At 46.6% G+C, this 25,663-nt stretch overlaps 1 protein-coding gene across 1 annotated transcript in view; it reads left to right on the top strand.

Moving 5' to 3' along the window:
* The window catches only part of DNAH2 (dynein axonemal heavy chain 2), a 3,498,763-nt gene that overhangs the window by 128,913 nt on the left and 3,344,187 nt on the right, over positions 1-25,663 (top strand). Inside the window, exon 4 of the mRNA XM_069646273.1 lies at positions 2,644-2,814. Coding sequence (XP_069502374.1) covers positions 2,644-2,814 — 171 coding nt within the window. The remainder of the gene's footprint in view (positions 1-2,643; positions 2,815-25,663) is intronic.

The raw sequence follows: 25,663 nt of genomic DNA, 5'->3' as shown, positions 1-25,663 counted from the left end.
CTGTGTGTGACCGGGGCGAATCTTGACTTGTGTATTTATTAGTCTTTACAAACCTGCTCCTACTCCTCCAACCCTCACCTTTAGAAATTTCCTGCGCAACCTTTGGCACCCTACTCCCCTTTCATGTAGCAGTTGGTGAGACGCTTCCCCACTGACCACCCTGGATTGCCCCCATATACCTAATCCTGTGTGATCATTTAGTCCCATGGGTTAACACCTATCAGTTCATTTGTTTGAACCATGAGGCACAAGGGTGAATAAATCTCTGATCGAAACCCTCAGATTAGCCACCTGGCAAAAAGGACCACCACGCCTTTGCCCCACAAAGGCCTAGGTTAAGAATGTCTTTGTGTTTCCTTACAAATTATAGACGGCCCTGCATTCTGGTATATGTTTTATGTGTTACTTATTCATAGCATGTCAAAGATTATTGTGTAGGTTAGATTAGTTAGAATCATCACACACTGCGGATTCAGCCTGACCTCCACCCCACCCAGATGAGCCCAGCCGACCCACGGGCCGCGAGAAGCAACAACTCTGTACCAACCAATCAAGTTGCTCCAACCCCCTATGGACTATACAGTATTCATACAATACACCAATGGGATCGTACTATTCATCCCTTATACTGTTCGTCACTGATGACAAAATGTGTGTATAAAGATATGTTGTTTCTGTATTGTTGGCAGAGCGCTCTGAGCAGCAGAGTTCTCTGAATTTAATATTTTGCTTTATAAACATTTACTTAACTTGCATTATTTCTCATGGTCTCATTCCCTACTGGGGTGTGTCCTTTTATTCTGAGCTTGTGTTTGCATTTGGGGAATGACCACATTCACTAGTTATTGTTAACAAATGTGGTGCAAACAAGGATATTAAGATCAACAAAGGTAAGTCTCCCTTATTCATCAGATGGCCACTCCTGCTGAATCCAGCAGCGGAGAATGGAGTTGTACAGTCTCCATTCTCAGTGGCGTATGTTCTCCTCGCTGGTAGTTCCACAGAAGTTGTGCTTGTTAGTCCTAACCTTTAGATTAAATAAAAGATTAGAAAGAACGACAATGGGATGGTAATCAATTTACGAGGGAGATTCTGAGATAAAGTGGGAGGAAGGTGTGATAAATGAAGTTCAGTGAAGAGCTTACTCTAAAGATACTTAATGTCCGCAGTCTAATCCTGGGGCACCTGCTCCCAGGACAATGTCCTTCAGGATTGTTTTAGTGCCCGTGCACACGTCTTTTCCGTTGTCTCTGCCTTTGTCATGGTCCTGGTCTTTGGCTTTGTGTTTACCAGCCAACCTTCTTCATGTTATCTATGGAACGAAGTGGTTGGCTGTAAATTGCTACTGACCCAAGGCATGCATTGAGCCCCTCTTGTGCTAGGGTTTATTTTCTGTGCCTTTCGGTAGACATTTCCCCATTCTGTTAACCACACATTGATTTTAGCATTTTAGTTAGGTTGAAGATCTTTCTTTCATTCACCATAAGTATCTGGGCTAGTATTCAGTCTGTTCTCTAGCTTCATTTAAGGATTCGCTCATGTTAACCTCTCTGGCCAGATTCTTAACCTTGAGTCGAACCTCTTCCTTCAACTTGGTCTGTTCTACAGTGTGGCTCACTTGGCTTAGACACTTCCTGTTCTGTGTATTGCGTAGTAGTTGACCTATATGGCTTGGTCAGTGTAGGTTTCAGGCTCTCAATTTCCTCTTCCTCCTCTCTCTGCAACACCATCCTAACACCCTCTACGCCAGGTGACATTTATGTGTCTAGGGGTAATTGTCCTAATGATTGTTGTGGTTGATGGGTCAATTTCCTCATTAGTCGCCTGGCTTCCTAAAGGTTCTGCCCTAATGATTCCACTCCCTCCCTGTGTGGCCTATAATCTTGTTTGCTTGCAGGTGTTGTGCATGTTTCCGTGATAGGATCTGGCAGCAGTCCGAGGTTACAAAACCCACTCAGCATGCTTGAATCAAGTAGCAGTATCATGCAGATTGCTGATCCTGTGTTCTGGTCTTTCTGCTCACCGGCAAGTTAATTTCCATTCTTGCAGCGCCTTTCAGTTCAGTGCAAACACCTGCTATTTGCACTTTCCTTGGGAAAAGCATAATTTCCATTTCGATCTGGTTTGCAATCCTTGCATGGGGCTTTCAGACCTAGGATGGGGTATCTGCTCAGTCCTGCTTCGCACATTGAACAGTGACCGGATGCTTGCCTTGTGTCTTTTCAGCTGTCTTGTGGCTGATTTTCTCTGACCTGTAATAATGCATGCCTTTGAACATAATGAGGGTACTTCATTCCCCCTTATCTTAAGGTATGACAGATTTGGGATCTCTTCTGCTTTTGACAACTGTTGCCCCCTGTGATCACCTGGGGATAACTGGGAAGCTCTGGAAGGTCCTCCAGATAAAGTCTCCATGGGTTGCAACGTGGAATGGGTTGCTTCGCTTGTCCTCCAGAGCTTTCCAGTTTCCTCCAATGAGCTATAAACAAGTGTCCTTGACCCACGTTGTTGTCAGTTGAAGTGGAAAAAATGAACTCACTGCATACCTTGGTAAAGCCAGAATATTGTGCATGTTTTGTGCTCCTCTAAGATTTGATGGCATTGCTACGGGGGATTTATGTTTTTTTATTTATTTTTCCATAGAAACCCAACATTAAACAACTGGTGTCATTAAGTGACATGAAGGATGAAGTGTGGACAGCAGAACATGACATGATTATGGATCGCTTCTTAGAGAATGTCACTGAAAAGCTCCTCGCTGTGTACAAAGACCCACACGAAGGACTAAAGGTTGAGCTCAGCATGCCAACACAGGTAACTTCTTTTTGGGGCGGGAAAATAGCTAGTCGGTGCAAGAGCTGGCTAGCTGTAATATTTGATGGGAGAAGGTTTATCCGTGATTAGCATTCATGTATGTTTTTGTCCATTTATCGAATAGTCACTGAAAGTGAAAACTGATCGAAGCCAACCAAGAGTTTTTAGCCGGGAAAGACTGTAAATTATTATCCCCATTTTAATAGTTCAGACTCCACAAAATAACGTGTTATACAATTTTCCTTCAATGTTAGGACTTGCTGCCTCAAACTACTTCTAAGTCCATAGGCAATCATCAGAAGTATTACAAGAGGGATGAATGGCATGATCCCCAGTGTGGGATCCATTATACATTCACTTATTTTGGAATATTTCTTTCTGCCTGCCTGGAAACCCCTAGGACTTCCTTGCGTTTTTCACTATTATCGTTGAAAGAAATTACCTCCTTGTGTTTCTCCATTGTTTAACTATAACCTGTCTAACCGTTATTGCTCCTGCAAGAGCATATGCATCCCTATGCCATTATGACACACCTATTGTTTCCAGCCCACATTCTGCACCTTACAGTTTCACTTGCAGGTTTGTAGTATTATTATTATTATTATTATTATTATTGCATTTATTGAGTGCGGACCTAGCTTCGAAAAGCAACGGAGCGCTCTACAGACATATACAGCAATACAGATACACAACTGAGTGCTTTATAGAGGTATACAACAGTAGAGATGCATAACTGAGCGCTTTCCAGAGGTAACAACAGATCAGATATACAGCAGTATACAGAGGAGGGTGTTGGGGGAGGATTGATGCAGTCACACTGTGAGACTACACAACACTTATCTGCTTGGTATTAGGTAACCCACCTTTTGGTATAGGTCGGTACTACACAAGTTTGTAGTGTGACTGAGCAGCCAAGCATATCTCAAGAGGGGTAAATGTGAGCTGTAGAGCTGTACAAATAAAATCCGTAAATACAAGTAACCAAGTAACACTTGCACTCAAGGTTTCTGTTATACATAGTTATTTATTTAATTAACACCAATTTTTAAATAAGCGCTCTTTAAAAAGGCAATTCATGTAACAATGTAAATATACTTTACAATTACTTTTCAGAATCGGGCAAGTTATTGGATACTCTTTGGATATTTTTCTTAAACAATTCCTACACACTGAGATCACTTCAATACACGGTCTTGACATGGTCCAAAATGAAAGGCAGTTTAGATTCTTCCTAAAGATTCCAAAATACCGCACGTTTTCTTTCCTCCAATCAGTTTAGGGAAGAGGGGCCACCATCTTGGCTTGGGAGGATTCCATCCTGAATACACTATAGTTAAGGAACCAGTATGTAGTATCCATTCATATTTGCACTCATCGCATTCCTATTGCACATAGACTCTCCTGTGAGTAAAATAACCTCCCACTCTTTGATTGAATCTGCTAATGTACTGTCATGACCCATCGGACACGCCCCTTCTGGGCCTCCTGGTCCCTGTCACGCCGGGGCTTGCACTCTGTTGTACTACCAACATGGCCGCAAACACTGAACGCTGCCTACCAGTTTTCATGTTCATTGCAGCACGCTCGATAAAATAGCCACAGCCCCACGCTTCCGCGCGTGTCAACGCTACTGTTAGCTGTGGCTAGACGTGTGCGCCGTAGTTCGGCTTCACGGAACATTGTTGCTTTCCTGGTTCCCGGACCCTTGCTCCATTCTATCCCTTCTCCTTCTTACCCAACCTTCTCCCGGAATCCTTGCACCCGCCTCCGAGTGCTTCTTCCCCTTATTTTCTTTCCTGGATTTCCTGGAGTTTACTATCGATCCCGGACAAGCAGTTGAACGAACACTGGAAGCCGAAGACGGCCGAGCGGGCTTGTGCAAGACCCTAACCATAAGGAAGAACAACGGAATCCATCAAGCAGCGAAAACAGGTGAGAAAGGGGGAAACCTGTGACTTGTACTTTCCCTGTTGTACCCTGACAGTACTTCCCCTGTAAAGTCCTGTCCCAGGGCCTGGTTCTTCAGGATTGAGCCTGTGGAATCTTTTCACTAACCGGAGGTCATGAACGTCCTCAGCATATTCCCAAGTTTCTTCTGGCCCATAGCCTTTCCAATCTATCAGATACTGCAATTTTCCTCTAATAAACCTAGAACCCAAAATGCTCTGTACCTCATAGTCATTTTCTGAACCCACTGTGACCACCGGCTCAGGTCTTTCCTTTGAACGGTTGTCCTTGCAGCAAGGTTTAAAAAATGTCTGTCCTCCCATTTCGCGCAAATCAACGTGTTCTTCGGTGCTTAGAAAGATGCTGGTTAAGACTGAAGACAGCAGGGAACTACAGTTCTTATGCATCCTACCATGCACTTTACGATAATTGTAATCACTCTTCTAAACAATCTTATTTCTTCAATCTTCTTCATTCACAGTCCTCTCATCCTAGATGGCTTTTCAAAATTCTATTCCATCTTCTTTCATATCCTATTCCAGATCCCTCAACTAACTCCACGCTTACTGGTACAGATCTTGCGCTCTATTTCACTTCCAAGGTCTCTTCATTTCGATCTATCATCGAATCTCTATCCCTCTGTTAGCTCCTAAAGAAATCTTTACTAGATTTGTTTGCATCACTAATGAAGATACCTTCCGTCTCCTTGCTCGTGTTCACCCTACCTCCTCCCCCCTGGATCCCATGCCATCTGCACTATCTATCTATCTATCTATCTATCTATCTATCTATCTATCTATCTATCTATCTATCTATCTATCTATCTATCTATCTATCTATCCTTTACTTGTTCCCTATCTCACAATTCTATTTAACTGCTGTTTATCCTCCTCTGTTTTTCCATCCTCATGTAAGCATGCTACTATTACCCCAATCTTGAAACAGCCTTCTACTGATGTATCTTCTGCCTCCAATTTCCGTCCTATTTCACTCTTACCTTATCTTTCTAAAATGTTCGAATGCATTGTCTATTCTCAAGTTTCTACCTTTGCTTCTCGTAATTCTGTTCGTCCTTGTTTTCAATCTGGGTTCCGCCATGGGTACTTTACCGAGACTGCTCTTCTCTCTGTCTTGGACTCTCTTCATTCTGCACATCATGCTAAGCAGTCTTCTCTTCTTATTCTCCTGCATCTTTCTGCTGCTTTCAACACTGTTGATCACATACTCGTACTGTCTGCTCTTTCCTCTTTTGGTTTTTCTGACTTTACCTTAGCCTGGTTTGAATCATACCTATCCAAGAGAGCCTTTTCAGTCTCCTGGGCAGGGGCCTCTTCTGAAGTGTGTCCACTTACCTATGGTGTTCCTCAAGGTTCGGTCCTTTTATTTTTTCACTTTACACCTCGTCGTTGGCTGGGGTTATTTCCTCTTTTGGTTTCTCGCATCACTTCTGTGCTGATGACACACAGCTTTTTCTTTCATTTCCACACTTTACTGATGACATCCACCATAAACCTAGCACCTGTCTTCTAGCTATTCTGTCGTGAATGTCAGACCACTGTTTAGTGCTTAATGCCTCAAAAACAGAGGTTATTTTCTTCCCTCCATTTACTATTTCTCCTTCTCCGTCCCCTGCATTCATATCATTTTCTACTTCCCAGTTACCTATCTCTTCCGTGGTCCGTAATCTGGGTCTCTATCTTGATTCAGATCTTTCTTTTAGTAACCATATTTCCTTATCTGCCTGTTCCTGTCGATTTCATCTGTACAATATTTGAAAAACCTGTCTTTTCATGACTTTTAAGCCACTCAACTATCGTTGTCTGCTCTAATCGTGTCAGGGCTTTTCTACTGTTCTCCTGCACTCTTTGGACTTCCTTTATCTTGTCTAGCTCCCTTTAAATCTGTATTTAATGCTTCTATTTGTGTTCTCTGTCTGCTTGCTCCTCGTGATTCTATGTCATCTTCCTTGACTGATCTAGGATAGCTCTCTTACCATCACTATTTAAATTTTAATTTTCTATGTCTAGTTTTTAAAGCTCTCTTTGATCTTGCTCCTCACTCTTTCTTCACTTAACACATTTTAGTCTCCCTCTAGTCCACGTCCTTCTGCTTCTCATCTCCTTATAGTTCCTCGTCCCCCTGTGCTCAATCTCATTTTCACTCTTTCTCTCTTCTAACACCCTTGCACTGGAATACTCCTCCCCCACTCTTTCTTCGTTCAATCACTGTTCATTTATCTTTTCATGTCTCTCTGCGATACTACCTTCTCTCGACTGGTTAACGAAAGTTACTGCAATCACAGAAATATGCTGTGTTTTAAATGTTAATTTCATTATTTGTACTGTGCTTGTTCTTATGTTCAGCGCTTTGGTTTAAGGCGCTATATAAAACCAAATAAAATATAAATGTACTTGCAATGTGGGGTGAATCTTTAAATTATCTGGGAGCTTCAACCTTACCATCACTGGAGACTACCTTGTAGCTTGTGGTCTCGTGCAGAAGGGATGTGACCAAGCAGTTCGGGCTGGCCTGCCCCTTTTAGGGTGGGACCAAGCCTGATTTGCATATGGTCTTTCCCCTTCTGTAATGGCTTTGCAGGCGAAGAACAACGGTCTGGGGTGTTGCCCAGAGCAATGCCAGAGGTTAATATTCATACTAAACCCTCCAGCCATCACCTCTTTGTTTTGACTTTACCTACTCCACCTCAAACAGACCAGTGAATCGTGGACTGAACTTGTTACTCCCTTTTCAAGCTATTTTTCAAATGGACAATCAAATGGAATCCCTCACCTTATAATCTGGGGCCATTCAGCGCTTTCTGTCGGCACATTTTTCATTTCTCATCTTACTTAAATGCCTCCGCTCTGCTTTGCAAGTTCTGTCCCATTAAAGTGAGCCTCATTCTCCACATCTGGAACTGGTACTTCCTCCATATTGATCTCTTGCAGGAAATAGGGATGAAACTCTTGATTCATAAAAAACAGAGAATGGGATGTATAATCTTTGGAGGTGTTATTATAACTAAACTCGACCAACCATACCAATCTACCCAACTTTTTCCAGACCTTAAATAGCAACCAAAGTATTTCTCCAGTTCTTGGTTAATCCTTTCAGTCTGACCATTTGCATCAGGGTGATAACTAGTAGTAAAACTTATTTTGAATGGATTGTGTCCTCCGACATATTCCTCATCTTATATATCATCCTCCATATCCAGCTTTAGCTGCTTTGGAAAAAATTTCCAGCAGGGGGTGCTGTGCGACGATGCCTGTCGACACGATGTCCTTCGAAGGCCTCTGTCTCGGTGACTTCAGTTCTGTTTTTCCTTGAGAGCCATTGCTTCGGAAATCAATGCACTTCGGTTCCTTGACTGGACAGTGATAAATAAAAAGGCATCGTCGTCAGCGTCATCAACTCTGAGATTAGAGTTCAAGAAGTGTAACGACTGCAGGGCGAAAATGTCCCTTACAGATCCCCATCACGTGTCTCTGTGATGCCCAGGATCCACTCATTTAACATCACAGTATGGGTCCTGCCTATTGATGACAGCGAAATCCTTGAAAGAGCGAAGCGGGAAGTTAGTTGCAGGTAGGTCTCATAAATCCCTTCGACGACTCTGTCGAAAAAGTGATCCTCCAACGAGTTAAGGGAGATCGCTCCTCGTCGTAAGAAAGCTAAAAGGTCCCGACCACACAACTTGTCATCCTCACAGCATTCGAAGAAGAGGCGCCACAGATAGCCTTCTTTGTCATCGATTTCCTCCCCGGAACAGGTCACTTGCCCAACCAAATCGGCCCCACCGGCTGAATGGGAGGGATTCAGACTTAAAATGCTCAAAGTATTCGAGAATGTGGCCGCGACCCCCTCGAAGAAAGATGACAGCCATGCCCATGTCATCAAACATGACAAAAAGAAGGCAAAGGACAAAACCTGTGTGCCCTTGGTCCCGGGTGTCCAGGAGAAAACTCATTGGGAGCCCTCTGAGGTTCCCTCGAGTAGAGAAAAGACTCCTTCGAAAATAAAGTAATCAATGCCATCCGCGCCAAAAAACTCTGTCAATGCCTAACACGTCCTCGACGACACAGCCATTGGAACCCTCAACGTCAACGGCATCGAAGACTTCAACGCCGTTGTGGACCAGTATTGCAAAACCCTTGAGGGATGTTGAGAAAATGTAAACCCCATTACCAAGGAAATACTTTTTTGAGTCACTGTCCTCAATTTATGAGAATCCTGAGCGATCTTTTGATGAATCGCGTCTATTTGGGTTGCAGTATGAGGCGACAGGGGTCCCAGAAGCCTTGATTTCTGAGGAATCAAGAATAAAAAATCTTCAAGAAACCCTACAAGACTGCAAGTGGGTTGGACACTACCCCAGAAATTTTGAAGACCAGATGCTTCAGACCGTGCTGATGGATCCTACTGACAACTGATGTCCATGGTTGTAGACTATCTGGAGTAGGCCTGCACCTCTGTTTGAACAGGATGACCTGGATATTCTAGAAAAGGGACCCCCGGAGGACCCTATTCTTTGTTTTCATGTAGCCCTACAAAGGCGAGTGAATGCCAACTGGGAGACACCAGAATTTATTCTGACAGTGAATAAAAAATTGGCAAGTAAGTACGGAGTGTTGAGCAATGACCCCTATTATATGACAAAGCATCCAACTCCCGAAAGTTTTGCAGTTCAGGCTGCCACTTCTACATCCAAACAAAATACATACCCAACTATCCCCCTGGACAGAGAGGACAAGCGTTATGACGCTTTGGCTAAAAAGGTTTTCTCTGCGGGAAGTATGGCCCTTAAATCAGAAAATGTCAGGTGTGCACTGGCTAAATTAACTTTCACCCTTTGGGATTGCATAGCGATGGCGGATGGACATATCCCCGAAGGGGAAGAAAGAGATTTCTAAACATTGTCAAAGATGTGAAAGATGCAATGTGCGAATCCCTACAGACAGGTCACGACCCTGCTGACGGTATCAGCAGGGCTATGGCGGCTAGTATTGTAATGCACAGATTTGCCTGCATTGTAATTTTAATTGGTTATTTATAACACGCTTAATACCCAGAGGTTTCTTAGCGCGGACCGGGGATCGAACCTGTATTGCTCCGCGTCGTCTTGTTTCCAAGGGGAGCGTGTTGCCCCTGAGCTATCGTCCCCAGACAAGTTTCTAGATGAGAGTCTGGTTTAGCTCCGGATGAGCAGTCCAGACTTCTTAACATGCCCTTTGACAGCGCACATTTATTTGGCAGCAAGGCTGACGAGAGCCCCCAGAAGCTGCAGACCTTCAACACAGCAGCCAAATCCCTTGGTGCTGCAATCCGACAACTGCAATTTCGCCCCACAGGATCGACTTGGAGGGACAGGTCCTTTTGCTATTACTCCTCAGTTGGAAGAGGGAGAGGACTGTTGATCAAAGAGGTCAGAGAAGAGTCCCCCGTGGTGTATGGGGAAGAGGTACTAAAATCGCCCAGGCAATGGCTTATTTACCATCAGCTGCTGCATCAGCCGCCTCCAGAACCTGTCTGAGGGCTTAGTCCACAAGACCCCAGTGGGAGGCAGATTCTCACAGCATCTGCAAGAATGGCAGGGGATTACTTCAGATGCATGGGCATTAGAAACAGTTTCCCACGGTTACTGCCCTTCCTATCTAAAGAAGCCTCAGAGACAACCATCGGGCAACAGCTCTTTCAAAGTTCCATATGCGCTCTTTATGTAGGAAATATTGACACTGCTAGAGAAAGGTGCTATAGAACCAGTACCTGTGGTGGAGAGGAACAAGGGTTGGTACTCCCCTTCCTAATCCCCAAGAAGGACGGAGGATTGAGAGTCATTTTGGACTTAAGAGACTTGAACAAGTTCCCCAGTAAGGCCAAGTTCCAGATGGTTACCCTTTCTCAGATCCTTCAGGCCCTCCAGCTCCAGGTCCGGATGGTATCTTTGGACCTTCAGTATGCTTACTTTCATGTGCCAATCCATCACAAGCACAGAAAGTATCTGAGGTTCGCCATTGGCGGTTCTCCTTATAAGTTTTGAATTTTGCCGTTTGTGCTGACCTCCTGTAATGTGTGTGCCAAAATGAGCTAAAAAAAATGGCGCCAATGCACGGCCATCTTGGACGTTCACTTTCATAACCACAATGGAAGTATACATTTCTGTAAACTAACTTAAGCAGACATGAGCTCTGCCGCAGTTGCACAGTTTATATTTGCAAGCAGATGAGTACATCTAGAGCAGAGGTCTTCAAACTGTTGGGCGCGCCTTTTTTTTTTTTTTTTTTTTTTTTTTAGATTGGAGGATATGGGAAGGGGCAGCTCACATGGTCAGACTGGACCATAAAACGGTCTTAGGCACCAATGAAAAAATAGCCAGCAGTTGCAAATGGATATTCAGTCCTTTAGTCACAGACTGTTTGAACAGTACCCAAGGGATTGTTTTTGTTCAAATGTAAACAAAAAGTGATATTTAAAGAATATTTATTCAACAACAATGGTCAAAACTCCCAGCTGCATAGTGAAGTAACTCCTCAAACTGGCCCACATTGGCCAAAAAAGAGGCCCATTTTGACTGGCATACACTAGCATTTTGCATTTTTTTGACGCTCATTGCCCTATTGCCCTATAGGCCAGTCCAAGCCTGCCGGCTCATCCATAATCGGTAAGGGGGTGTCCACCCACTTGCCACCTCACCCATTATGGAGGAGCCGAGGAGCCAGCCCAGTGAAACTCCCTCAGCTGCTTTTTCCAGCTGGGGGACTGCTCCTGGGCTGGCCGAACTGTCAAAGGGAAACAGTGTTTGCCTTTGACAGTTCATTTCCCCAGCCGCACATGATCACTGAGGATGCAACACTGGGGGTGTTTTGCTTCGCCAGCCTTGCATAGCTCATTGGAAATGCTGGCTGGGACACTGCATGTATGTATGTATGTGCGAGATGGTGCTCCTGCGCTTCCTCGCACATACGGGCAGAGCAACCTGGAGTGGGGCATTTTAGCAACCACACGCCCCTGCAGAAGGTATGTTTATGGCGATTTATTTTTTATTTAAATGTGTTTGGATTTATCTATGCTTGTGTTATGGGACTGTGGTGGGAGCAGGATGGGCGGCAGCACTGGGATAGTGGTGGGAGTAGGGTGGGGAGAGCCCAGGGTCTGTACTGGGAGTAGGGTGCGGTGACGGCACGTAAAAGTTCATAGAGATTTCTACATACTGTCCATCTGGCACTTTTGGGGGGGCCCGGCCTGCCCAAACTTTGCTCAGGGGGGCCCAGGCCAAAAAAGTTTGAAGACCACTGATCTAGAGGGATAGTTGCTGCATTGTTCGATCAAGGACGCGCCAAGAAGGGAGTCTGAGCTGTGCAGGTGCAGTGATAAGGGGTACTGGGATCGAGCGCGAGGGAGACAAGCTGGGTTTTTCCACTATTAAATGAAGTTTTCCACTTTGTGCCACCATGCTTGTTGGCTGACCTTCAGCTGGGGACAGTTTGGCAACCTATGGGGGGCATGTATATTTTTCCCATAAGAGAGGGGTATCCAGGTAGTTTTCAAAATTGGATCCCTGGGTGATGAAGTCTCGCTGAGAGGGAGGACACTCCGCTCCACACCCCTTAATAACGTGTGATCTTTCTCTGCCCACCTGCCTTGGGCCTGGGTAGTGTTGTATTGGCTGAGATTAAGTTCTCTTCTTCAACTACTCGAACGGTGAAATATTTTCTTTAGTTATCTTGGTGTATGTTTTTATGTATAACCAACCTCATTCATTTACAATGTTTGGTGTATGTCTGTATGTTGTGTGAATAAAGGGTCTGTAAAGTACCAATTATATTCTAATTACTGGTCTAAGTGTGGGTTATTGCCTCCCTGAGTCCAAGAACATTTGGTTTGTGTGGTCTGGTAAGTGATCTCTAGGGTAACTACACAAAACACACCTCCGCCCAAGGATTTTCACCAAGTGGAAGGTGGTGGTGGCAACGAGTCTCAGGAGAGGGGGGATTCAGGTCTACCCCTATCTGGACTGTTGGCTGATCAGGGCCCATTCTCCCGAACAGGCTCTGCAACATCTCAGCTCTACCTGTCACTCCCTTCGCAGACTGGGATTCTCCCACAATTACAAGAAGTCCCACGTGATACCATCTAAAAGGCTCCAATTCATCGGGCAGACCTAGACACATCCATGGGAAAAGCTTAGCCACCAGTGGTGAGGGCTCAAGACATTCTGGTGATGGTCACCAAATTCCAGAGTGCCCAGCGTCTTCCAGCCTTCGATTTTCTGTGGTTGCTCAGCCTCATGGCATCCTGCTTTTTCCTGGTGCCAGAGGCTCGCCTGAGAATGAGATCTCTCCAGTGGGCTCTCAGGACTCAATGGTCCCACTTCTCAGGCAGGATGTCAGACCTTCTTCAGGTTCCAAGCAGAGTAGCACAAGACCGTCTGTGGTGGACCATCCAGGAAATTATTCTGAAGGGAGAACATTTTTGGCAACCAAGGCCGGAGATAACTGTAGTGACAGACTCCGCACTCGCGGGGTGGGGAGCCCACACCAACGATCTGACAATCTGCGGTCACAGGTCTTCATCAGAGTCCAAACTAAACATCAACCTTTTGGAGCTGAGGATGATCAGACTAGCGCTGAAAGCCTCCCTGCCCTCTGTACGGGGAAAGAGTGTCCTGAAAATGACGGACAACACAGTGGACATGTACTACCTGAACTAGAGAGGACGTGTAGGGTCGCTACCACTGTGGAGAATGGCAATGCAGCTTTGGTTCTGGGCAATTCAAGAAGGAATCTCCCTATCAGCAGTTCACCTAGGCGGAGAGGAGAACACGACAGTGGACGCTCTGAGCAGGCAGAGCAGTCTCACGCGATGGGAACTAGTTCAGGAAGTTCTCAAGCGATCGTCGCCCTACGGAGAATCCCTCAAGTGGATCTGTTAGTGAATAGTGTGAATAGTGCGAACAGGAAGTGCGAACTGTGCTGCTCAAGGGAATTTCCCCGAAGAGGAGCTCTAGGGGACGCTTTCATAGTGGACTGGGAGTTTCCACTCCTGTACGCGTTTCTTCCAGTCCCTTCATTCCTCATGTGATCAGGAGGTTGAGAAAGTTCAGGAAATCCATGATCCTAATTGTTCCGGACATTTCCATCTGCCCTCCAATACGTCTGCCACAAGGAGAGGATCGTCTCTCGCGAGAAGAAGATGGGTTTCTCCATCCAGAGATCAAAGGTCTCAACCTTCACGCATGGTTTTTGAGAGGTTGAGCTATAAGGATTGGAAAACTCTTTGACGACGTAATGGAGATTTTGCTTTCGGCCAGAAGGCCAGTAACGAAATCCTTATACTGCTGCTGGTCGAACAAATTCTGCAGCTGGTGCAGGGAAAAGAATGTGAACCCTTTTACATGCAGTACACCTATGGTGTTAGCATTCTTGTTACACCTAGGTTCCTCTGGGGCTTCAGGTTGCCACACGTAAAGAGTATCTGGCAGTGCTATCTATTTTTAAGCACTCCTCTGAAGAGGTATCTTTCTTAAAAATTCCACTGGTTATACAGTTTTGCAAGGATTGACAAATTTATTTCCTCTGGTCCCTTTTCAAGTACAAGTTTGGGATTTCAACCTAATTTTGAAATTTCTAATGTGTGTTCCATTGGAGCCTATCCCCTCCTGTCCTTTAAGATTGTTAACTTTAAAGCCAATCCTTTTCGTGGTTCTTACATCAGCACGTAGGGTGAGTGAACTTCAAGCCTTGTCCTGCAAGACTCCTTACAGAGTCTTCTTTAAGGATAGAGGGGTCCTTAAGGTTAAACCTACCTTTTTACCAAAAATTGTGTCTGAGGTTCATTAAACTGAAAAATCATTCTACCTTATTTTTATCCTCCACCTCATCCTGGAAAGGAAGAGGAGAGGTTACACAGGCTTGACCCAAGACGTGCACTTAGCTTCTACATTTCCAGGATGTCTAAATTATGACAAGATGATCAACTTTATGTTGGCTACACAGGTCAAAAGTTGGGTATGGTGGTTTCAAAACAAACCTTATCTAGGTGGATCCTCTTAAGAGTCTCTGAATGCTATATATTAGCTGGAAAAGATCCTCCTGAGGGTCTCGGAGCACATTCGACCAGGGACATAGTTACTTCCTCTGCTTTACAGATGGGAGTCCCAATTAAGGATATTTTCTGCGGCAGCCCCCTTGTCCAGCGTCCATACATTCACCAAGCATTATAGGGCCTCATCACGACTTTGGCGGTACCGCTGGCGGTATTAGCCCTACCGCCGAACTCCCCGCCGCTAATAGCGCCGGATCACGAGTTGAGTTTGGCAGTAAAGTTATTCCCCATTCCCCATTGAGCCCATTCGGGAATGCCCCATGGGCCCTGATTCGGCGGACCCTTAAATCCGGCGGTAATAGCGCGACCGCCGGATTTAAGGGTTACTTCCGAAGTCGTGATAAGGCCCATAGTCTGGACTCTTCCTCAGGCCGGGAAGATGTTTTTGGGCAGGCAGTGTTACATTCTGTACACACAGACCAACAAGGAACACCTAAATTATTATTAAAGATTGGAAAGTTCGGACTCCCTCCTCTGGAAATACAAGCACCGCTTTGGGAGTCTATCATAAGATGAGGAATACGTGAGAGGACACAATCCATTTGAAGAAAAAGTTACTTACCTATGGTAACGTTCTTTCGACTGGATGTTCCTCCCACTTATTCCTCATCGCCATTTCTACGCTACCCGCAGTAGAATTCCCTTGTTTTTGCAGTTTACGCTCTTTCAGGGTGAGTAACTGTCGGACATAGGATAATACAATACCCTTAGAAAACGGAACTGAAGCAAACGGTCGCTGCGCGTGCTATATACCATCGATGAAGTCAACATCGAGCCAGAGGACTTTGAGGGACATTGAGATGACAGGCACCAACGTGCAGCCACCCCTTGCTGTAAAAAATGTCCAAAGCAGCTAAAGCTACATATGGAGATATCATAAGATGAGGAATACGTGGGAGGAACACCCAGTCGAAAGAACGTTACCACGGGTAAGTAACTTGTTCTTCTATGCCCAAAATCGTACAGAACGCTTGCCAAAACTTGGAAACAAACTGGGTTCCTCGATCACATCGCTGGATTTGGCAAACGATGTAGTCAAGCTATATTTGGTAAGAAAGCCAGAGCCAAGGCAGAAGCCGTAACTGTTTTCTTAATTGGAATGAAATGCCCTGCTTTAGTTAGAACATCCACAATCACCATAATTGTTGTGCACCCTTTATCTGGAGGAAGATCCACCATGAATTCGATAGATACTGTATGCCATGGGAAAGGTGGAACGGGTAAGGGTACCAATACCCCCTGACTTCTTATTTTCAGATTTGATATGTGCACAAATCTTGCAAGTCTTAAAATATGTCCACTTGCATCTTTTCTCACCAGAATCTCCTTCGTACAAATTCTAGTGTCTTCCGATACCCTGGGTGAGTTGCAAATGGTGAATCATGGCACTGCTTTAAAATTTCATCTCTTTATGCTCTGGTAGGTAAAAATAATCTGTTTTCCAAAAAAGAAAGACCCTCCATGATTCGTCTACTAGGATCCTTCCTAGACCATTCCTCCATTTGCTCACTAGTCATTTGTTGACAGATTTGATCATCTCAATAACGCTTCTGCCTTACCATTTTGAACACCTGCTTTGAAGTTAATAATGAAGTCCTACTCTGCAAAATACAAAGACCACCTAAGTTGTCTCAGGGTTAATGTCCTGGCTGAAAGGTTACATTTCTATGGTCTGTTAGAACCGTCACTTTATGTCTTGCTCCCAGTAAGTAGTGTGAAAACCTGAGGGTATTCTCCTGAGTAGATCCCGGGAATCCCTTATTCAGGTGGCCAGGAATGAACCGGCTCTCGTTTATCCCATCCTTAGTGATCGCCGAGTGGGGAAGGATCACCTGGGTGGGGGAACCCGGGATTGTGCTTGGGGGTGGGGTGCAGAGGGGAAATACCCCAGGTGAGACGCGGTAGTATACTGAGAAAGGAGGAGAGGAAGGCGAGATCCATGAGATCTTTGTAGACTGTACTACATCAGCCTCCATTCCTCCTACTGAATCACACGTGCCCAGCTTCAGTGACCCCTCCGTATATATACACACACAGTCTGCTACAATCCCAATCCTGGTTGCACCCAAAAATCATCTCTCCCAGAATCCCTGTTTTCCTGTGTCCTACCAAAACACTCCCGGACATTCTTTTCCACATCTCTCTGGTTATTATTTTCCAAACTCCCAATCAGCATTAACAAAACACTACTGCTCACATAATCCCCGCCACCCCCTATTCCTCTCAAGATAACAATCCCAGTAATTCCTGTCAATTTTCCCAACCCTACCAAACTTACCCTTTCGAAATCAAGTACCTCCCTCGGACGAACAATACAATCTCCCCTTCTTATAACACCTTCTCCACATCCTGTCACACAGAAACTCTACCTCTCCCCTTTTCCGACACAAACACACCACGTATGTCCCAGCACCAACGTCAGGCAAAGTCTGGCAATTGACCAGGATCACACACACCTGACGGCCCTTTCGCTTCCTCACAGGGATAACAGGTGGAGCACAAGAGCACAATGCAAGCAGGGCATACCGCAGGATGAGACAACTATATAGGCATGGCAGTTCAAGAGGAGGAGAAAGGTGGCGAGAACCGAAAGGCTGACAAGGAAGTCAACAACCGGTGTAGCACTGTTTTGGGGAACCAGAGACTTTTTCCCGAATCGAAGTTCCCCCTACGCTTGGGTTACCGCATTTCCCGATTTAGCGAGGGGGCGCTGGATCCTTCCTCTCCGCTTCTCACTATGCCTCTCCTGCAACCTGTAATCTAGTTGCATTACCAGAGTGATCATCTCTGCCAGATTGACTGATCTTGGGACTCGAGAGACCTCATCCTTTAATTTCTCAGAGAGGCCTCTCCGGAAGGGAGTAATCAAAGCGTTGTCTGGCCATGCAGTATCTGCCACCATCTGCTTGAAACAGGTCATATATAGGTAAGGAGATCTGTGATCAATGCTTGAAATCCAACAGATATTCCTGGTACGCCACTGGGATTTCTTGTCTTCCAAACATGGCCTTGAGGCTGTTCATGAATGCGGGATAGGAGACTAAGATAGGACTGTTGGTTATAACCAAGATAGAGGCCCAGGCTAAGGCAGACCCTCAAAGGTACAAAATCATTTGCTCCTCTTTGTCACGATCCGTCAGGAAAAAAGAGGCCTTGAACGTAAATTGAACGGTACAGGATTCCAGGAATTCCTTTAGTTTGTGCGGGTTCCCATCGAATTTACATCCTGGCAAGTGTCCTGGTGGTAATTCCGAACTTTGTAGAGCCTGTACCATTTGTTGGTGTAGTACAGCGCTCTCCTGTTTTAATCCCTGTACTTTGAGGCTTAAAGATTGGACTGCTCAGATGGTGACTGGAATGCCCAGTGTGATGTGTCACGTTCTGAATAGTTGGGAAACCTCACTGAAGGGGCCAGAGTCTTTAGTCTGGAGATTGGACTGCTGCCACAAGTTGCTGCATCTGGTCCGTGGCAGTACGTTTTGTGATATAGTGGGCGCCGCTAACTGTAACAACTGTACTTGGAAAGCATATACTTGAATCAAGCCAATAAGGATCTTAGCACTAACCAAAACCAGATGAGAGGCTTGCTGCAATGAGGGAAATCCCCAGTGGCCCTGCGCCCCCCACTCCGTTCCACAGAGTGGAGGGAACAGAACCCCCATGGAAACCCTCTGGTGAAGAAAGCACTGATGGAGCGTGGTCTTGGTGATCTCTTGACTGCTGTCTTGTACTTCGAAGGGTGAGAGGGTCTGAAGAGTCTTCTTCATCCAAAACTCAGCCTTCTCTGGACCTCGCCTTTAGGTATGAGATGCACAGGCAGAACTGGTGAATGATAATAGGAGAGGAAATTACCCTTGAAACGAGGTGACTGGAATGCCCAGTGTGATGTGTCACGTTCTGAATAGTTGGGAAACCCTCACTGAAGGGGCCAGAGTCTTTAGTCTTTAGTCTGGAGTTCAGGTAGAAAGGAGATTAGTAAGAGAAGTAATGAATAATGAGTAGAGGAAGACTAGGAAAACCTACCTCGGCGCAGCCGAGTGGAGAGTATTGGGATAGCTGAAGGTTAAGACCCGTGCAGTTGCAGGTCTCAGAGGGAGCGGCACAAATGCTATGGTAATTACTGCGATGAGGAGATGTTGGCAAAGCTATAGAAATCGACAGTAGCAGATTGATTAAGGAGCTGGAGGAACCAGGGTCGAGAAAAAGATGCTGTGCGTAACAAAGATGGCCAGACGTACCATTGCTTGCCTCTGGGAAGAACCAGGAAGCGATCAAGAGTTGAACAAGCAGAGATGGCGGTCTGGGCGGCTTCCGATCGCTGCAAGAAGCCGAGCAGTAAGAAAATAGGTGCAGAAAGCAAAGGCTGAATAAACAGAAGTCTCCTAGAATTCGAACTTACGGAGCTGCTGCAGGAAGGAGTAGCGACATGCTTCAGCAGAGCCTCAGCTTCCAGATAAGGTATCTCAGCGCGCAGGGGGGCGGAGCCATCAGCGGGAGAACCGAATAGACTGTATCAGCAATACAAGGCGCCATCTTGGGAGAAGGTGTTGTAACCGGTTGTATATGAATTGTTCATTTTACAACTATTCGAATTACAATTGACCTTTTCAAAATTGACCGAATTGTGAAGGTCAATTGTAACATATATGCGGGGAAACCCCCCGCAACCCCCAACCCAAAACACTATATATATATATATATATTTCTGAGGCTTGTGGAATCTGCTTAGATCACATGCTGTGCATAGGCTGACATTTAGTGGAAGCTGCGAAGTATTAGTTTGTTTTACGAAACTCGAAAATGGGCGTCGACACAGGGCATGCCAGTAATACTATCCCTAGTGTGACGTCCACTGTACCCATGATCCCTCACGTGTGTAGGACCCTCAGATTGTTTTTTTTCCGCCATACTTGTCGGAAGCATCCCGTGGAGATCCCTGGCTTTTAGCCATCATTTTGCTAAATAATTATATTTCCCCGTTTTCTTCTTAACCCACGTCGAGTCATCGGAATTTGAAGCTTGACGCCGAACCGGAGAAGAAAACTACTGTCGAGAGGTACTCGACAGACTTTGGGGCCTCGGAAGGCCTCTGGCCTCGGCCCGGGCCTCGGCCCTGTACAAGTAGGGAGAGTGGGGGTTGGTACATACTCTTCACTCACATATATTTACATATATATATTCCTACACACTAGCCCGCTGCCACAGGGTGCGTATGGAGGGTACCCCTTTCCAATTTTGCCCCAAGTGCAACCGCAAGTACCCTTGGGTTGACTGACACGCCACCTGTAACCTCTGATTTCCAAGGGACCACCCCGAGGCGAACTGCAGAGCTTGTAGCCGGTTCAAGTCTAAGACTCTAAAGTGTTAGGCAGAAACCTGTGCAGTTCCCTTTGGGAACACTGCAAAAGATTTAGGACTACAGGTGTTAGCAGTAAACCCACTTGGTAGCAGTCTGTACCACCCAAATTTACCTGGTAGCTGTGGCTGAGCAGTCAGACTTCCCTCAAGAAGAGTTAGGCAGTATGCAAAGTATACACAATAGGCACTCAGATACAACAATACAAGCAAACACTGACCAGAGCTTTGGTATCAAAGAATATAATTATTTATTTAAAAACACACTGTTTGAAACACTCCAGCACTCTTATCGTAAAACACTCTAAACACAGTTACTATTATAATATATACAACCCTTATTCCTTATCGGATAAGTCTTAGTTAAAACCACTTATTTTTATACAGAGGTGAGCGCTTAACTATAGATGGCACTCCAACAAGTTCATGAAGAAGGGAGGGAAAAAGACAGAATATGGGAAGGTACACCACTCTAAGATTTGGGACCACTATTAGCAAGGCAGAAGAGCAAAAGTCACTGGTGAGCCAAAGTCCATAGGCTGGGCCCACTCTTAGAGAGAGCAGAGCACAAATGCGCCCAAGATCACACAGTTACACTAGGCTTCGAAAGTCTTGCAGAGAGTTCGAAAAGAGTTTAAAGAGGCTCAGAAAAGTTTAGCCAGGGTGTCCCAGGCTAACCCAGGTTTCAAAGCCGGGGGCTAAATCTACCCAGTACAGTCGGTGGCAAGGGAAGCTGGGCGGGACACGTTACCTTAAGTGGGAAGGATCCTCCAGCGGTGGCAGCTGTTCCTGGCAGCGGGTGCAAGTCTCGTCGTCGTCGTCCAGGGGAAGAGAAGATCTCGACTTGGAGGAAAGATGAAGGTCGTTGCACTGCCAGGGAAGAAACCAGCCGCAGAGTTTTCCGGTTAAAGGTAGTACCCTTTTTCTCGCGGTCGTGGTAAAACGTGGTATCCCGGTTGCCGGGGTGCTTGGCACAGGCAAGGCGGCCACGAGATACGTCGGGAAGGCGAAAAGACGGTGAAACTGGTTATCCCCACCAGTCAAAGGAAGAAGACTCTCCGGCGGGCGATCTCCTCTGTCGTTGGGAAAAGTGGTGAGACGGTCCAGCAGGTGTTACTCACTGAACGGGAGTGGACAAGACAGGAGGCCAAACCGGCGAGACGGTGTCTTGATTGAAGAGTTCGGGTTGGAGCCTCCACCCGAGCCTCCTCTCTATGAGGGAAAAAACGACCTTCCTGATGATATGACCCACTGCTGTTATTTGTACCAGACAGAGGGACCGATCACCCGAAAGAGCGGGGAGAAACACGCCGCCACTGACCCAGCTGCAAGAAACAACACACGATTAATCACTTGGAATAACAGTAGTACCACTAAGTGGAGATAAGATAGAATAATACTGGAACAACCCAGTCCCTGTGTCCTGAACCCACAACGCTCTGGTCCCCCCTAGAGTTCTAGACAAGGGTGTAGGAAACAACCTAAGGGGTGTAGATAACAAGGAGAACAAAAGTAAGGGCACTGAAGGTCTTACCCTAGGAAGTCGAAGTTTCCTTATACTCCAGGATGCAGAACACAACGACAGTGTAAAATAATAAACGGGGAAATGTTAGTTGGGTAGCTTTTCCCGGGCGGAACGAGGGACGCACTAGATCCGGGTGGGTGCACAACTGCAAGGCGTCCCAAGGTGCACTTAAAGGGTGGAACCAGGTAGGCAGTCCTTACAGCAATCCTCAAGTCGGTACACGGGCGAGCAATGAGTGAACAGAATCAGCAGGCAGGCAGTCCTTAACAGCAATCCTCAAGTCGGTACACGGGCGAGCAATGAGTGAACAGAATCAGCAGGCAGGCAGTCCTTGGTTGCAGAAAAAGGTTCGATACACGGAGCGTAGTATGAAGGAACATACAACGATACAACAAGCTTCAGGAACAAGGCGATAAGACGGAACTTCAACGCCGGTAGTAACTTCAAACAGAAGCAGCGTCCTCCTGGTTACAGCCGCTTAAATCAATGAGGAGGTGGAGCAGAATGAGGGAGGCAATCGTGATGTCATGGACTACGGATTCCCTAGGTTTAATGGGAACCGTAGTTCAAAGACCGTCTGGCTGATGCGGTAGTCGTCAGCCTCCAGGGCATTCTCCACTTCATTAGGAATGGCGCCACAGAATACCGAACGGAACGGCGAAGCGCAATAGTCTTGCCAAATGTCCCTTTCCGCTGTCGGACCTGGGGTAAGTATAAAGCACGGGGTCTTAGTGTGGAACGGTGCCGAGGCGTGACAGCAGGGCTCCACCGGTGGTGTCGTCGTGGCAGGTCGGCTCAGCTTCTCCCTCGTCGGATTCTTAGGTCCTGTGGCGACTTCTGAAGTTCCAGTGCCCAAAGCCCTGCTTTTATGCAGAAAACCCCCATTCACTCAGCCTAGCTGTCACTCAAACATGCTAAGTGGTGAGCCAGCCGGCCCACCACTTGGGCCACTCAGGACGGAGTGCGACTTGAGTTGCCCAGGCAACTCAGTCCAGGGTGCCTAAATCCCCCTCCACCCTTCCTTAGTACCCCAGACAGAGTGGCACCACTTTGGAGGGCTTCTGTGGAGAAGCCCGCCAAAAAATTGGCACAAAGGGCTCGACTTGGGTTGGAGTCACAGAAGAGAACACAAACGCCATTTTAGAACCGAGTTTTGGCAAAAAAATACCAACCGGAGAATTAATATTAATTAAATAAACTGGCGGTATGTTCGAGGCTATCGTAATTAAATAAATAAAGATAGTAGCCTCGAACAATGGGAAAATCCCATAGAGAAATATTTGCGGTTGAATATAAAAAGTAGTATCCACTGCCACCAGCCAAAACTCGATCAGGGGGGACGGAGACGTGCCCCCTCGACTAACAGACCCCGGGGCAATCGAATTGCCCCAGCCAGTATGTCCACAATATGATGGTTTGTACTGGTTCTGTTCAGAATTTAAGACTAATAAAGTCAATGGTGACTTTACAGACCCTGGGAGACAGTAGTCCGTCCCAGGGTATGGAGTCTATACTGGGGGGGGTCACTATGACACCGCTGTGTTACTGCACTGAGGGTGCTGTGTAACACACATCGCAAAAACACATGAAGCCCTATGGAGTAAAAGACCCCATAGCCCATTAAACACATTTAGAGTCAAAGAAACACACTCAAATCATGTCCAAGAGTGAGGGTAAAAGAGTCTCACTCTTGGCAGGAGAAAAAAATAAACCCCAAAAATCCAGCAAAGCTGCTGGGGGACTCACTAGGTTAGGAAATCCAGCCTAAACAGAGAATTCTCCCTAACATAAAGGACTGTTCAATCAAACGTTGGGCCCACCATGGCAGGTAACGAGAGGCCATGGAAGCGGAGGGCGCCTTCAGTGATGGCAGTGACGCTGTACTATCGGACGGCGAGGGCAACGTGGCACAAGTCCCCGACCTTGGAAGGTTGTCCGGCAGGGCAGCTATGGGGAAGACACCTAGCGACACGAGCGCTACCCACACCACTTCCACTAAACACTCGAAGTCCAACTGAGACTCGACGCGCACGTCAAGTTCTCGGAAAGAGGCACACAGAGAACGGTCCACCGAATCAGTGTCCTCTGGGCGTTCCCGATCAAGATCGCCGCATGACACCAGGCAACCATCCACTTATGCCAAGAGTGCCTCACTCACCAAAGTAATGGAGGTTCGATTGTCCGAAGACGAAGCCGACCTCCATCCCCAGGCCGCACACCTGGAGTCGGTGTCAACAGACCGCTCGATGACTGCGCCCGTGTCCCGACATCCTCACTCGACGGAAAGGGACACTACCCCCAAATCCCGACGCCAGACGTCGAAGATCTCCAAAAAGGTGAAAACACCAGGGAAGCACTCTTCCACTCACGGGGAGGGGGGAACCCAGCAGAAGAAACCTTCTCAGTCTTCTCTACACCACAGATACTTAAAGACAGTTCGAAGTCCTCTGTTAAACAGACCAAGACCCCTGCACAAGCCCATAGGTCCAGTCAGGATGTAGCAGGGAAACACCTCCAGGAGAGGGTAATTCCCAGCTCAAAGGAATGGTCCAGTGAGGACATAGACAGAGTTATGTCTATAATGTCATCCCTAGCAGACTTCTATGCCAAGAATCCAGATCACTTCCTCTCTTATATCCCAGACAGGGCTACTCCCTCAGGGTCTAGGGACCCGCAACCCCCTGGTAAGAAACCTTGAGTTGAGGGACCAACGCAAAGTCAGTCTCCTGACTCTTTCTACATACAGCCATACACTCAGTATAATGAGGATCCACTACAGGATGAGGATCCAGAATTGGCAATATTGGACGACCAAACTATGGGGATGACGAGGACCAAGAGGAGGACGAAGATAACCCAAAAGTCTACAGAGTATACTCCCCAGTAGCCAAGGAACCTCCGGTTACCGACTCTCCAGTCGACAACCAACCTCTTCTAAATGAGGTTTTGTCTAGAGCGGCAGAACACTTCCGCATAGATACCCGGGGAGCTCAGGAGGAGAGGGACTTTGCCGAGGAACTAGTGGGAGAAAAGCGACCCATTGCCCAGGCCATCCCTATTCTCAAGTCTATACAGAGGAGGATTGATCCTTCCCTTCTCAATCCGAACCTCACCAGGGCAGTAAACCCCAGGATCGAAAAGTTGTTCAGGGTAGCCCAGTCATACCCGCTGTACATAAGGGGGCAACTGAAACCTGACTCCCTGGTAGTCACTAATACGCGAAAGAGGGCGGGAACGCCCCTATCATCGTCTAAGGCTCCCCCCGACAAGGAGAGCAAAAAGATCTATGGGTTGGGAAGGAAGGGAGCCTCCACTTCCACCTACCAGGCAAGGATTGCCTACTCCACCACTCTGCTGGCTAGTTACAACTGCCACCAGTGGGAACAAGTTGCTGCACTCATCAACTCTGCACCAGAACATTTAAAGAGCCAGTTGGCACAGGTTGCGTCGGAGGGGAGGGCCGTGACCGGTTGCATCCTTAAGGCAACCTTTGATGCCGCGGATAACGCCGGCAGGCTAATAGCAGAGAGCACTGTTATTAAGAGGCATGCTTGGTTAAGGCAGTCAGGGTTTAAACCCGAGACACAAGCATCCTTAATAGACAAGCCGGTGGAGCCTGATCTACTGTTTGGCAAAGCGGTAGAGGACGCATAAAAAAATGCCAAAGATGAGTATGAGATTCTGAAATCCCTGGGACAGTTGACAAACAAAACCCCTAATCAAAGAGGGAATGGCAATTTTCGTCGCGCACGCGGCCAAAATTCACAAAGAGGCTCCAACTAGTCTCAGGGGCAGGGCACACTATGGGGTAACAACCAGCAGTCTACCCAGAGTTACAACAGGGGAAACAAAAGGGGTCGTGGTAAGGTTAGAGGCAGCCCCAGCAGAGGCGGCACGCCTCCCGCAAAGCAGTGACAC

Source organism: Ambystoma mexicanum, chromosome 1p (genome assembly GCF_040938575.1).
Source record: "Ambystoma mexicanum isolate Mex_15411 chromosome 1p, UKY_AmexF1_1, whole genome shotgun sequence".
NCBI lineage: Eukaryota > Metazoa > Chordata > Amphibia > Caudata > Ambystomatidae > Ambystoma > Ambystoma mexicanum.
Note: the sequence above shows the minus strand (reverse complement) of the source record. Positions and strands in the feature narration are given on the sequence as shown.